The following is a 14,094-nucleotide window of genomic DNA, read 5'->3' as shown; positions in this document are numbered from 1 at the left end:
GATCTGCTGTGGGCTTATCACCTTATGCAACTGGCAATGTGACATTCCTGCCTTAACCCACAGTCACGTGGGAGGTCTAGGCAGAGCTGGAGGAATGAACACGATTCCAGTACAAACCTTCTTCTTTCTTTCTCTCCATCATAGCTGCCTGCACCTTGCAGAAAACCTGCTGCTTGGTTTGGAGGGCCAGGAACTGTGGCAAGAACCTGGTTAGGTATCTGTGGATTCCCTTATAGCCTAGCCCTGATAAAAAGAGAAGTAATGCCTACTTTACAATTATGCATGTCTTCAGCTTGAGATCAGTGAAGGCTGATATAACTGCTGCCAGCTCCATGTGCAACATGCTGGAAAGTATCTTGCACTTGGTGATCCAAGTGTGGCTTGATTTTTATAGATAAGGATTTAATGATGATCTAGTGAACTCTTAAACGGAGGGAACTTGCAAGTTTTTACTGCTTTAAACACTTCAGATATATTTTATCTCACACTTCATACAGTTGTTATAGCTGTGGGTATCTTTTGTCATCATATCCCCATCTGACTTGAAATAAAAGCAAGTATTTGCATCTTGGATGTGCTTGTTGGATTTCATTCGATGACAGGACTTGAAAGTAAACACTGGGCAGATCTCAAAGTTGGCACACTCTGGCAAACCTGCAGGTCGGGTACTGTGGAGCTGACCTCCACAAACAGCTCTGAAAGAATCGGTGTTCCTGCCTCTGCAGCTGAAAAACAACCCCCAAAACTAAAAATACCTTCTCTCTCTCTTTCTCCCCCTTCCCCTTAATCTCTTGTCTGGCAGGGAGCAGAGAGGAAGATCAGGGATGAAGAGCGAAAGCAAAGCAAAAGAAAAGGCAAGTGCACTGACCCCAGCTCTCAGTTGAATGCCTGTAAGTAGAATATTCCATCAGTATTTTAAATATTAGATCTCATTTTGGTTACAAATAACTTGTGCAGTAGAACTCTCCTAAGTCAATTTTTATCCCCTATGGAATAGCGTTTGTTTTAAGCAGTTGCCTATGGAGCCACTAATTGTGTTTTGCAACGTGCTGAGCCGCTTAGGACTTCACTTCTACCTAGTTCTTACTGTCCAAAACAGGGTCCTGCTATGTTTTCAATTGGGTATGGTCTTTAGCAGTTGAAATGACAGTGTGAGTATGTGATTTTGGGGCACTGCTGGAGCCCCTGCAGCTCTGTGTAGCAGCAAGTACTGGAGCTGTTCCAAGTGTTTCCCCCTTGATCCTAAATGTAGGCTTTAACTTACGTTAAAAATGCATTTATAACTGTGCAGCAAGGTGGTGGCATCCTTGGGACTGAGGCTCCAGCCTCCCAGCCTTACGTTCACTCTTCTAGAGCAAAGTGGTCCTTAGTAAATAATTTCAGTAGAAGTTGTGAAGGGTATGAAGGCCTTGACACTCGTGGTATGTAAAAGCTGTGGAGCTGCTTCTGGCTGAGCATCTTTCCTTTAACTGCTGCAGATGACTGCAACAGATCCTGTGTTTGGATGACTAGTTATTCACCAACAGAGCTGCTTAGAGGAACATGTATCCCTGCTCTTCCTTTGCACGGGGCCGGTGCGTGCTCTCCCTGGCTCTGCTCGGTGTGCTTGTGGGAGCTGTGCTATTAACAGTCCAACTGGTTCAACAAGCATGCACCTCATGGCTTGCTGGGCAGGATTTTCCTGACGCAGCAGGTACAGGCTGCTGGAGCAGCTTCAGAAGAAGATTATGCTGCGAGGGAACCCATTTGCTCAAGGGCAGTTGCAGAAAGGGCTGGGTGTTTGGTTTTTTTCCCAAAGTACATGGTGAAAGGCAGGTTTAGCACACTGTTAGCATTTCACAAATGTCGTAGCCCCGATGGCTCCCAAAAGATTACTGCTTGCAGCCCTTTGTGTAATGGCTGGAAAGTGCAAACAGTTTCAGTACAGATTTCCAGGATCTTACGATTTTACAAAAGCTGCTTTCCAGTGTGAATTTCCTAGGCTTGGGCTTAGCCTGATGTGACCTTTTTTTTCCTGGAAAGTACAATCCATTGCTGTTTAGTTCTTGTGTGGGAAGTTTTTGATTGCTCTAAGCCATAAGCTGTTATACCCACCTCCAGAATTACAAATGACGCATGCACGTGGACTCATCAACAGCAGAAATAGGTTGTGACTTCTGGACAAAGTTATTTTTTACAGGGATTGAGCAATCTTTAAAAAAATCAGTTTTGCAAGGGGAAAAAAAGTGTATTTTCCCCTGGGAACATGAGAAGTGAAGTGTTTTGCTTGCAGCTGGTTTGACCCAAAATAGAAATGTTTCCACTTGGTAAAATGAGTGGAAGTCTTCAGCTGGGGTCAGTTTGACATGAACATGTCTGAAGTGCAGTTTAAGGCACCTCTTGCCTCACTCTCTCCCAAACGGGTCTTTGTGGGTGAAGTCTGTCCACTTGGTCGCTTGTGTCACATCAGCTGGTGTGTCATGAGAACCCAAGTGCTCTGTGGGAGATGGTGCTGGTCTTAGTGGGGGATGAACTGGGGTCTGGCAGCTTGAGGTGACCAGGATGAACAAGGAGATGAACAAAAATATAAAATTCAAAAGTGTGGAATCGAAACGTATCTCTAAATGGAGCATTTTGCAAGAAAGTATTTTTACCACCTCTGTAGTGTGATAGTGCTTCTGTGGTGTTTTCTGTTGGGGAGGTTCCCAACTGGAACCATGCTGTTGCAGGTTGTCTCTGTCTTCTTTCTGCCCTCCTGGTATGGGAAGTCAGCAACCTTTTCAGGGAATGGATAGGGAGAAGAGGGGACTCAGACTAGCTTTTGCCCTCTGTTTGGATGGTTTGCTTGGTATGTGGAAGACCTGTGTTTCTCTGCTGGGGTGAGTGGCCCGGCCGTTCTCCAGCCCAGTTTAATATCTGAACAAAGTCAAGCAGCTCATTTGGAGAGATGGAGCAAACTCCTACTCCTCTGTGAAATAAGGTGTTCCTCAGGGTCCAGGCCCTCATCTGAGAGGTAGACAACCCAGCCTCAAACTCTTCAACCACAGGAGCTTCTCTGTTTGACCCTGACTACAGAGTACCCCTGTTCAGCAGCATATGTGCCTCTTCAGTGATGTAGGAAAGCCACAGCCTCATCAGTGTCTTCACTATCCTCTATTCCAATCTTTGGTCTCTGCAGTTTCTGATGTCAAAGTGCCAATGCTTCCCTCACACAAACGTACGGACATCACCATCTTCAAGCCCTTCATGGATCTAGACACTCAGCCAGTCCTTTTCATTCCTGACGTTCACTTTGCAAATCTTCAGCGTGGTGCTCACGTAAGTAGAGCTCGTGGGTGTGGGGATGAGGAGGGCTATGGGGTGTATTTGCAAAAAGCCTAGGATGCTCTGTGTATGTATATACACGTGAAACGCCAGACTATCTGCACTGAGGCTGTAAACAAATACAGGCTGAGTCTCACGTGAGCAAGAAAACATTGCTCCTAGTCGCATCGGCTGGAGCTAACTGGGGACGTTCTGTGAATAAATTATTTGCCTATGAGCTCCCGTTTCCATGAACCTGAAATGATGTTTTGGAAGTGCCTCCAGCTGAGAGTTCATTGAATGAACTGCAGGCTGGTTTTCTCTTGTAAAATCCATTGGTTTCCTGCTGTGCTGCTGTAGACCTTGGGCTCCTCCAGCCTGCTGCTGCAGGGTGAAGAGCCGTTCTATGGCACTGGCAAGTGTGTCAGCTCTGTGATCCGCTGCCAGAGTGCCCTGCCTCAGCGTTCCTGGAAAGTCCCAGCTGACAGGAAACTGGAAGGGGAGAAAATTAGAGTGCAACCAAGTTTCAAAATCTTGGAACTTTCCTGTGCTGGGAATTCTGGCATGCTCTAACAGAATCTAAACCTTACTTTTTAAGAGCATTGCCTACACTCTTAACAGGGATGGAGAATAAACTTGTGTATCTGTAACGCTGACTTTTCCGCATGTTTTCCTATGAAGGCTCTAGTGCTGAGCTCTGTCAGAAGACTCTACGCTAGTCCAGATAGAAAGCTGGTTAGCTCTTGTGTGTTCCTGTCTCTCTCATTTGAGATCCTTTGATTTCTCTTTATCAAAAGAGGTAAAGGTGGTGCTTACTGGCTTTTGGAAGATTGAGCCAAAGTGTCGTTTGATACAGGGTTGAAAGCTAATAAGAGGAAATTAATTCTAGTTCTGGATAAAATTTTCACAACCCTAAGCGCAAGTATTATTTGTATATTAAAATGAAGGCCAATGCTTATTGCTTGGACCAAAGCATCTTACTTCTAATAGTATAGCCGTGGCTGGCTCCCCACTTGACAGCCTTACTTTCCCCTGTCTTGTGCTGATGTGCTTACGAGTGAGTTGGACGGGTGAGCTATCTGCCTGTCCCTTGCAGCTCCAGCCATGAGCTCAGGGGTTCCCTCTGCTTTAACTTGATGCTGTTGGACCTCTGCTCATGCTGGATGCAGCAGGATTGTTGTTCCATGCCAGTGACTCTTTAATGCAAACAAAGCTATTGCTAAGTTGCTATTAACGGATAGCACTTAGAGGGATGGGGAGACCGTTGCTTAGCAAGACCATGTTATATCAGCTAATGGGTCTGTCCTTATGCAACTTTGTTTTGTAGCGCTCAGAGCCCTTTGTAGAGTTTTCCGAGGACTGAGTGCCACATAAGGTTCTCACTAGCTAGCTAATTGCGCGCGTGGTTTTCGGTGTGTATGTCAAGAAAATCTCCCCTTTGTTTTAAAAGGTCCTTCCTGTTGCTTCAGAAGAACTGGAGGGTGAAAGGTAAGAGCTGTGCTACTTCAGCCTACTGAAGTCTTGCCCTCAGACAGAGGGGTAAGTCCCTGTAATTGTACTGTTGCTAACTTTTTGCCTTGTCAATGACAGCTCCAACCTGAAGAGAGGAGCCTATATTGGTGAAGAGGACTTTATTGCTACTCCAAATAAGATGGCCAGAATAGAAGAGCCAAAAAGAGGTATTATTTTCTTCTTTCAGAGACTAAATTATTGGAGTATTTGTCCGTCATAATAGAGAGATGCATCTGAGGTTAAAGAATTGTTTTAATTTATTTTGGAGTATACTTTAGCCTCATTTTTCTGGCTTTGAGTAGTAATAGAAAGCGTTTGTATATCAGGATGTAGTTCAGCTCTGCAAATCTTTTAGAGTGTCAGGATTTCTGGGTTTTTCTGCCAACTCAGATACTAATTGGCTCTGAACCTGTAAGGAAAGAGACTCAGAGGAGGTGAGCAGTTTACCAATCTCCTTGGTGGATTGGTGGAGAGAATTCATCACATAATCCACTACAAAATACTTTGGACATCTTCTCTAGGACTTTAAACAATGAATGCCAAGAACTGGTTCTGGGTATAAAACTGTTGCATCTTTTATGGTGCCAGAAAATGGGCTGTTCGCTGCTGAGAGCCAAACTGAGAGAAGATTCTGCTTATTTTTAACCTGTTGTCGACCTTTGCAATTCGATGTGGGATTGGATGTCGTTGTGGAAGGACACGAGAGGTCCCTTTGGAGATGGTGTAGAGGACTACCTGCCTGATGAGAGTCATGTGTGGAAGGACCACGACAAAGCTTAAAGGATTAAAAGAGGAGGATTAAACTTGTGATGAGGCAAAGGTTAAGTCTAGCAAATCTGACCTTAATGCAGCCGTGCTTCTGTAGTCTGGATAAACTAGTAAGGAAGGATGGATTTTATAAAAGGAAATTAGGCTTGGTTTTTCTTGTTGCTATATGCCATAAAACGAGACCCATGGGATTCTCTCTCCTTTGGCTGGTATGTCACCCAACCTGTGCTGTAAGCGAGAGTGTGTGTGCTGTCTTCATTTTTAAATCTACAGTCCTTTTTTAAACCTGCCTTTAGCAGAGGAAATCATCAAGGTGCTGTGCTGTCCTGAGTTCACCTTGTTCAATTAGATATGTCAGTAATTGTTCTGTGTTGCAGGTGTGTCAAAGCTGTGGCTGATGAACCCTTGTAAACAATCCAGGCTGCAATACCTAGTCATTAGAAGATGGATTAAAGACAGTAAAGCTGTTGAAGTCCAAGCTTTCTTGCTCTCATGGCTTATTCCTCAGCCTTAATGCAGTTTTTAATGAGGCTGACGTTACATACAATGACTCTCTGCTAGCTTGAGAATGCTAGGGATGCTTACCTAATTGGGTTTTTTATTCTTTTGTTCCCCTCCTAGAAGGAGACTAAGTCTGCATTGTGTGTCAGCTGGGGTGGTATGAGTATTACTGAAACATGGCAAGGGGTAGGAAGAGAGATGAGACACCATAGAAGGAGCAGAGGACTGTACAAATAAATTATTTAAAAATGAGGAGGTGTCTAGGATGGCTTCACCTGCTGTGGTAGCATCTGTCAAATCATTTTATTGTGCAACGTCTTATGGCAGATGACCTGTGAGATAGATACCCAAGAGTCTTAAAGCTGTGTGTTTTGCATTCCACCTTTCTGTGTTTCAAATATAACCTTTTTTTCTTTTCAAATAATAGAGAAAATAGCAAATAGCGAAAAATTTAAAAGTATTTTGACAATAAAGATATTTGAGCATGCAGTATTTCTGTGTGCAAAAACTATGTTTTGAGCTAACCTAGCTATGCATGTTTGTGATGCAGTCTTCAATGTATATTGAATGTATGTATGTATATTTCTCCATGAGATCCTCAATGTATATTACTCTGTACTTAGCCACTGTCATACACAGATCATTTTTGAGGAGCAATTATGCAGTAAATTCCTCTCTCTGATTTACTTTTCAGTGTTGCTGTATGTCCGAAAAGAGTCAGAGGAAGTCTTTGATGCGCTAATGTTAAAGACACCATCTCTGAAAGGCCTAATGGAAGCGGTAAGTAATAAGGCTGTTTTATAGTCCTTTCCTCCAGTTTGAGAAAAAAACGAGTGTAGTCCCTGGCTATCCAGTCCTTATACACTGGACAGTCACAGGAGCTAGAGTCTCAATCACAGGTTGTGTCCCCACATTCCTGTTCTTGTGGATAAGAAATGTAAGGCTGATTTCCTTTCGCTAATGGAAATTAATGTGGTTAATGCTTTAATGCATTATTAAGGGACTTCAGAAAGCTTACTTTTTAAGTACCTTACCTCACATCTCTGGGGTTTGGGTGTAAGAAAGTGTTTCTCAGCCTTCGTGAAAATCCAGGTGTGTCAAGCTTGATGACTGGATATCCAACATAGTCCCAAAATGACAGATGCTTCTGGAGAGAGAGCCTTCCAGGCTCACTTCTTGTGCGGGCTCTGCTTTGGCCAAGCTGAAGAAGCAGCTGTGTAGGTCTTTTCCTACTACATTCCTACTTTTTTTTTTTTTTTTTCTTGGTCAAAAAATGGTCAACAGACTCCCACTGTGGATGTCTCTCATGTCAGAAAGGGTATTTTAATTAGAAGATGGAGTGATTTCCAGCATATGTTCAGTAGCTTGGGTTTATTTCAGCCTTTCAAAGCCTTGTTTGGGGCCTCCCCTCCCCCTTCATAACCTGCTTATGAAGAGCTCCAAGTCCCGGCTTCTGAGTGTGCTTGAAGAGTTTTATATATCTGTGCACACGTGCATGAAATTGCTCTCTGGTACTTGACTTCCAAAATAGCCTTCCACTGCCCCTGCTGCTGCACTGCTGCAAAGGAAATACAGAGTTTAACTCCGAGGAATGGTGTAATGTTTGGCACAAGCTCAAAACTGACGTTTCTGGCTGTCTCCTTCTGTGACTAATGCCTTGTCAGTGCTCAGAGGACGGAGGCTTTGGGGCTGTACAGCCAGGTCTTGCTGTTAGCTTTGGGACCCAGAGATGGTTCTGTAAGCTGAAGCTCACTCCTGGCTGTGGAGCTTTGCCAGCGCAGGCAGGCTGGAGGTGGGGGCTAATGGGGAGGGCGATTGAAGGCTGTGAAGTCCTCCCTTATCCCATGGTCTTGAAGTGAAGCTGCACCTTTGTTGTTTCACTTTTGGCTTCTTAAAGCAAGGAACCAAGAGCTCACAGCTGTAGCTTGGAGGAAGCCCCCTGTGCCTTTGCACCCTGAAAACGGCACGTTGGTTTGGTACTTGCTGTCGGTGTGATAGAGCAATTTGCCAAAGTAAACCAGGCTTAGGTTACTGACCTCGTGACTTTCTGAAGGTTTGTATGGTGAAGTGCCAGGGCTAGTGGCTGTGGTTTCACACTGAGGTCACCCTGCTAGGCAAGGGGGACGTTTCTGATCGGCTCGTGTCCTTAGCAGCAGAGGTCTTTGCTCTGTTGCTATTTTCTTCCTGCACCAGCCACTGCGATGACTAGTTTTCACCTGATCCCTTTGACACTGAATTTAAAAATGGGTTTTGATATGCTAAGGGAACAGAGAGCCAAGAGAGGATGAGAGCCAAAGTGTGGTGTGGTTTTTTGATGCGTGGGCTTTTTGGTGTGGGGGCAGGGGGTTGCTGTATGAAAAGTCAGTGGCCAGGTTTAGAGCATGATTCAATTTTTTTGCACGGAAGTTGGCAAACTGCAGAGGAGGGTTTCTCATCTGCAGGCTTATGCTATAGTTCAGGATTTAGTATTGCCTTTATAGGGCACAGCAGTTGTTTTTTGTTCCTTTCTGTAAAATAGTAAGTGGAAGACAATGCCAGCAGTCTCCTTGCTTCACCAATGCTTGCTTTCTTTTGTTCTAGATATCTGACAAGTATGATGTTCCTTTTGACAAAATAGGAAAAATCTTCAAAAAATGTAAAAAAGGGTGAGTATGTACCTGTGCAGTGACTGTCTGAGAATACGAACTCCTTTTTTTCAGGCCTGCAGGCAAATCTGCTTTATAATTCCTCCATGCACTGCACATACACAAATGCCATTCACAGATGCTTGTGTTTGTGTGTGCACGCAATGTATTAATCCTATTCCAATGTCATTCATAGAGCGGAAGACTGGAAGGGTCCTATAGAAATATGTAGTCTGACTTCCTGGGTAAATACAAGTCATAGGACCTCTCCAAGTTAATTGCTATTTGAGCCAGAGTTGATCGTGTCAGAGGAAGAAGGGTTCAGTTTGTTTAAAGACTCCCAGTGACAAAGAACCTGCTTTAACCCATGTTAAATTGTTCCAGTGGTACTCGCCATGTCCACGTTTGGGTACAATTACTGCACCTGCTTGTCTTTTTATGTGCTAAACTGAAGAGAGCTTTACTTGTGAAGTACCTGTTCCTCACAGAGGCCACGCTCCACAGTCCTTTTATTTTGTAACATAAATGGTCGAGTCCCTGAACATGTCTGCTTTTGGTTTTCCTTTTAATCTCTCAGTAATTTTCTTGGTTTTTTTCTCTAAAGTCACTTCGGTGTCTTAGCCCCTTCCCCAAAGCCCCTCTAGCTGGAAAAATACGTCCTTTCATCACTTTTGGAATGTAGTTTCAAGGCTTGTGCTTTCATAGCAGAATTAATCCACCAGAACAACTGGAAGAGGTTTGAATTGATGATAGCTAAACCACTGGCTGTCAGACAAACCAGTTCAGAGCCCCAAGGTTGCCCAAGCGTCTGGAGCTTCAGAAGGATTTCTCCCAGTTCTGCCAGGAGCCAAGACTTAACCCTTTCGTTCAGATCCTAGAAGCACGGCTGCAAGCCTTGATGGCAGGTTTGGGTAGGAACAGCTAAATCTGCTATAGGAAGCAATGGGTCAGAGATGATAGGTGAGCAGGCATCTTGCATTACCTCTGGGCAGCCCAGACTTTCTGAGACTTGAGGGCGCCTTTGCTGTCTTTAGCATTTAGTACTGTAATATTTCCCTGACTTACTTTATTTTTCCAGAATTCTGGTCAACATGGATGATAACATTGTGAAACACTATTCTAACGAAGATACCTTCCAGTTGCAGATTGAAGAAGTTGGAGGATCTTACAAGCTCACTCTCACTGAGATCTAAGATCATGGATCCTCTGTGGATTTTAAAGGTCTCAAGTTAACATTTTTCTCATAATTTAGGATGTTGGGCAAAACACTAATCGCCTTCTCCAGAAGAAAGCCAGGTGTTGACTTGTTCTGGGGAACAGAGCAGTGGTTTTGCTTAATACATTTGTGTTTCTGTTCTTTCCAAAGAACATTGCAATGCTCATGACCTTATTTGCACTTGAAATGAGCGAACAAAGATCTGCGATTAGAGAGCGTGTATAAAACACTAGTAAATAAGGGAGGGGAAAACTCCTGGAAGGTGGCCTTTTAGAGTGATGATATCTTATTTATCTATTCAGTATCCATGTTTGAGCCCGTTATCAGCTAATACCATTTTATTGGGCTGTTTTCTGCTAGGTAGAGCTGCAAAACTACTAATTGATACTAGTAGGAATTGCATGCAGGTTGGAGAAAGGTCTTTATAATGTTTACTCTTGAACAGGGCAGACTTGTTGAAATCACTTGTGTCATTTGGGGGGGGGAACGTAAAACTGCCTTGCTTATGAAGAACTCGCCTTAGTAACTGTGTGAACTCTCATCAGATGAAGCTACATTGTATATAAGTGCAATATTTTTTTGAAGGTTTGTAAATGTGTACATACAAGTGATATATAATATATATAAAATACGGTGTTCTGTATATACCGTGAATATATGCAATGAAGCCCATCTAAAAGGATGCCATATACAGAGAAAACAGATATTTAATGTAGCTATTTAAAAACAGACAAACCCTTAACACGCACCAAAGGTGAGCACACATTTGTACTTTCATAGAAGGCACAAGAGACCTGCTTGTTCGACATGGATCTTCCTGCATGGAAGGAAAAAGGTACCAGCTCACTCCTAAACCCTCCTGCACAGCCAGGCGACAGCAGTCCTGGCTTCTCCTATGAACTGCCAGTTTGACCCCTGAAACGGCTGCGTACGGCTGCCCTGGGAGGTGATTTGGGTTGAGTCTGAGAGCTGGGTCCCAAGAGGAGCTGAGCAGATGCAGCTTCCTTGAAATCTCACTTCTGGGGCTCAGGAAGAAGGTCTCCTGGAGGGTGGATTTTTTTCCTGCAGTAGCGTACTTGCGGGCAGCATCCAGCTGAGCCTTAACAGCAGTTCAGGCTGGATGAACCCGTGGGTCGGAGCCAGCTTGCAAGGTCCTACCTAGGATGTCAAGGACTTGGAAGTGCACAAGCAAGGCTTTTGAGAGAGGAAGGTGGCAACCTGGCGCAGCAGGCCAAGTGTTAGTGGGGACTAGGGGCTGCAAGCAGGTTAAGCTTTCCTGGTGTTATGTACATCGTTGGGCATTGACCTGCTGCTGAGGTGGAGAGACCAAATGGGCAGCTGGTAGCAGGTATCTTGAGCCTAGCCCCAGCTGGGAGTGCCAGACACCTCCAGAAAATACTGCTCTGCAGTAGATTGTACAGTATTTACTCATCACGTGCATGTGCTTATGAAGGAGAGGCACCCTCTGGTTAGTAGCAAGTGAGAGGGGAACACTTAAATAGCAGCACTTGGCTGTAAGGCAAAAACCTGCATTACAGGGTGAGCAGATGAGTGTGAGTACCAGGTCCAGTGTCACTTAGTGCTTTTGTTAGGGATCTGGATAATGAAAGAGGTTTATAACATTTTCAGACAGCACAAAGCTGGAAAGAGCTGCATGTGCCTCACCTAGGATGTGAAGGTCAATCTGGATAGGCTGGAGAAATAGCCTGGAAAAGTAGGATATGATTCTACTTAATGGTTAACGATTCTACTTAACGGTTAACGAGTTGTAACCGAATGTTGTTCAGCTGTGTCATGCTGCTGTTTGGAAGAGGGAGGCAAATGCCATGTTGAGTTGATAAACAGGAGCATGGCCTGCAAGAAATAGGAGACCTGCCTTTTGCTCTACTTGGCATTGCCGAGGCCTCTGCTGGAGCGCTGTGCCCTTCCAGCAGAGCCCAGTCCTGTCGGATGTCCCCGAGAGGCCAGACCGCCCAGTCCTTCAGCCAGAGCTTGCGGCTTCCGAGGAGGAAGGGCTGCGTGAGTTGCCTGGTGAGGGGTCATCTTCAGAAGGGAAGGTTGAGGGGAGCAGCCTCCCAACGCGTGGGAGCGTTCTCCCAGTCCGTCGCAAGCACAATGAGAAGTAGTGGGCGTAAATTGCAGAAATTCAGGTTAGGTGTCAAGGTGGCTTTTTCTAGTGAGAAGAGCAAGTTGCCCAGGGAGGCGTTGGAGTTTGGCATCAGAGGTCTTCAGAGCCAGGCTGGGCGAAGGTATCTCTGGACTCTCACAGCTATAGTTGATTTTCCCTTGGTGCTGAGACTAGGTGACCACTTGAAGTCCCTCCCCACCATATTTTTTTAATGATTTATATGAAATGCAGTATTTTGGGATTTGTGTTTGGACCAATCCTGAGCTGGTTCATAGACTGCTCCATTACCCCCTCCCTCCTCCTCCTCCACTGACGGGCCCCACGGAGTATTGCCAACGCTCTGGGTGCGGCGTGCTCCCCTCTTTGCTCTGTGGCCAGAGTCGAGCAAACTCCGCACGGATGCATCCACGGCTGCGGGCGTGTGGACGGAGCCCGTGGGCTTGAAGCCAGAGTGCAGTACGGCACTGAAGAGACTTGGCCGGCACGTGCCACCCCGTACAGGAATCCACCGCCTGCAGAGCAGCCATGGGACTCGTACCCAGCCGACACCAACCCGCCGCTTGGGCTTCCCTTCATCAGTCACGGGAATAATGTTACTATGGCAAGGGAATTTTTTTAAAACCTGATATATAGAATACGTATATATATTTACACATTTTTATTGAAAATTGAAGTTTTATTACAGAAACTCAGTCTAGGGTCAGGGAAGTAGATTTAGAGTCTCCATAGAGGTAAGATTGACATGAATGTTATTTCTTTTTACTGCTTAATGAAGTATGTGAACTAAATCTGACGATTGTTTTCCACTATAAGATATACTGGGACACGGGTCTTTTAACAGTAGCAGCAATGTCATGTATGTTTTATGAAACCAATTTTTTTTTTGTTTGCCTGCTGTTTTTTAATTGAAAATGTATTTTAAACCAAGCTATTAAATTTTATATGTTCATTTCTAATGATGAGTCTTTTCTATAGTAAAAGCATCTGCTCTTACCCCTTTATTTTTCCATTGACAGGGGATCTATAAAACAAAACCCCAGTGATCATTTTCTAGTTTCTCTTCTCTTCTTTGCAGAAGAAAATAATCCCAATGCCAGCCTTGCTGTTATTCCTCATAAGAAATGCTTAGTCCCGTTCTCATTCCCTGCTTGATTTCAGCTGACTTCGTTCACTTTTGGTGCGGGGAAGCTGTGTAGCATTTTGTTTCCGTGGGACCCTTTCCTTTGGCAGTAAACCAAAACCAACCAACCATTGGTAAGCTCAGATGTGCAGTGGGTCGGTGATGCCTGACGGTCTCTGCTGGAGGTTGAACAAAAGCATCGGGGGCATTGCTGCCTTCTGCGCCCCGTGCAGGGGCAGATGGGGTCTCCCGTGCCTGGAGGGGCGAGCTGTGGGCTCGCAGCGGTGCCAGCGGCTGTCCCTGGCTGCCAGGTCCACGGTGCTGTGTGTAATCACCAGCCCGTGATCGCAGTGGGTGTCTTTCCAGGAGGAGCTGGTCATAACTGGCACTTCCCAGGAGGTGCAGGGGACCACCGGTGAAGCTGCAAGCATTGACTTCCCTGAGATGAAAACACTCAGTTATAGTCCGTGCTAGTTCTCCAGAAGAATCTTAACGCTGCTGCTGCTCTAGCGTCTGGAGAGGTGTTCACCTCCTCTTTTTCACTGTCAGAAAATGTCTCGATAAGCTTTTGCTTTAGCTGGCTCCCCAGTCCCTGCAGTGGTTGCGGGGTGCTGCTGTGGGGCAGCTTCTGCGCCAGCACGTTCCCAACTGCTGGGTTTGTGTCGGCATGCCCGGGGCTCAGTGGGGAGCAGCGTGGGTGGCAGAAGATTTCTGGGCTAGAAGAAGGCCAGTAATGCTTTTTATTTATTAACTTATTTATTTCTAGTTCTCATATGGGCTGCACTTGCAGGGTTTGTGTCTCAGGTGTAGGAAGATGCTGCAGGATGTCACCCAGCAAGTCCTGGGGTGCACTGGGTGATGCAAAAGTGCTGGGGGATGCTGAGTATCATCTCCACCCGAGTCGGTGCCTGCTGAAAGTTTGAGCAGGGTTTAGCCCCCGTAC

At 45.3% G+C, this 14,094-nt stretch overlaps 1 protein-coding gene across 3 annotated transcripts in view; it reads left to right on the top strand.

The window, feature by feature from the left end:
- Positions 1–12,987, top strand: part of GRHL1 (grainyhead like transcription factor 1) — a 44,088-nt gene extending 31,101 nt beyond the window's left edge. For all 3 annotated transcript variants that reach the window (XM_030037915.2, XM_030037914.1, XM_030037916.2), the window contains exons 10-16: positions 803–890; positions 3,158–3,297; positions 4,733–4,770; positions 4,873–4,961; positions 6,758–6,843; positions 8,644–8,708; positions 9,766–12,987. In XM_030037915.2, the coding sequence (XP_029893775.1) occupies positions 803–890; positions 3,158–3,297; positions 4,733–4,770; positions 4,873–4,961; positions 6,758–6,843; positions 8,644–8,708; positions 9,766–9,880 (621 nt within the window). In that variant the 3' untranslated portion in view covers positions 9,881–12,987. The remainder of the gene's footprint in view (positions 1–802; positions 891–3,157; positions 3,298–4,732; positions 4,771–4,872; positions 4,962–6,757; positions 6,844–8,643; positions 8,709–9,765) is intronic.
- The last annotated feature ends 1,107 nt before the right edge of the window (positions 12,988–14,094 follow it).

This window comes from Aquila chrysaetos, chromosome 15 (assembly GCF_900496995.4).
Source record: "Aquila chrysaetos chrysaetos chromosome 15, bAquChr1.4, whole genome shotgun sequence".
NCBI classification, from domain to species: domain Eukaryota; kingdom Metazoa; phylum Chordata; class Aves; order Accipitriformes; family Accipitridae; genus Aquila; species Aquila chrysaetos.
This window is presented reverse-complemented; position numbering and strand designations above follow the sequence as displayed.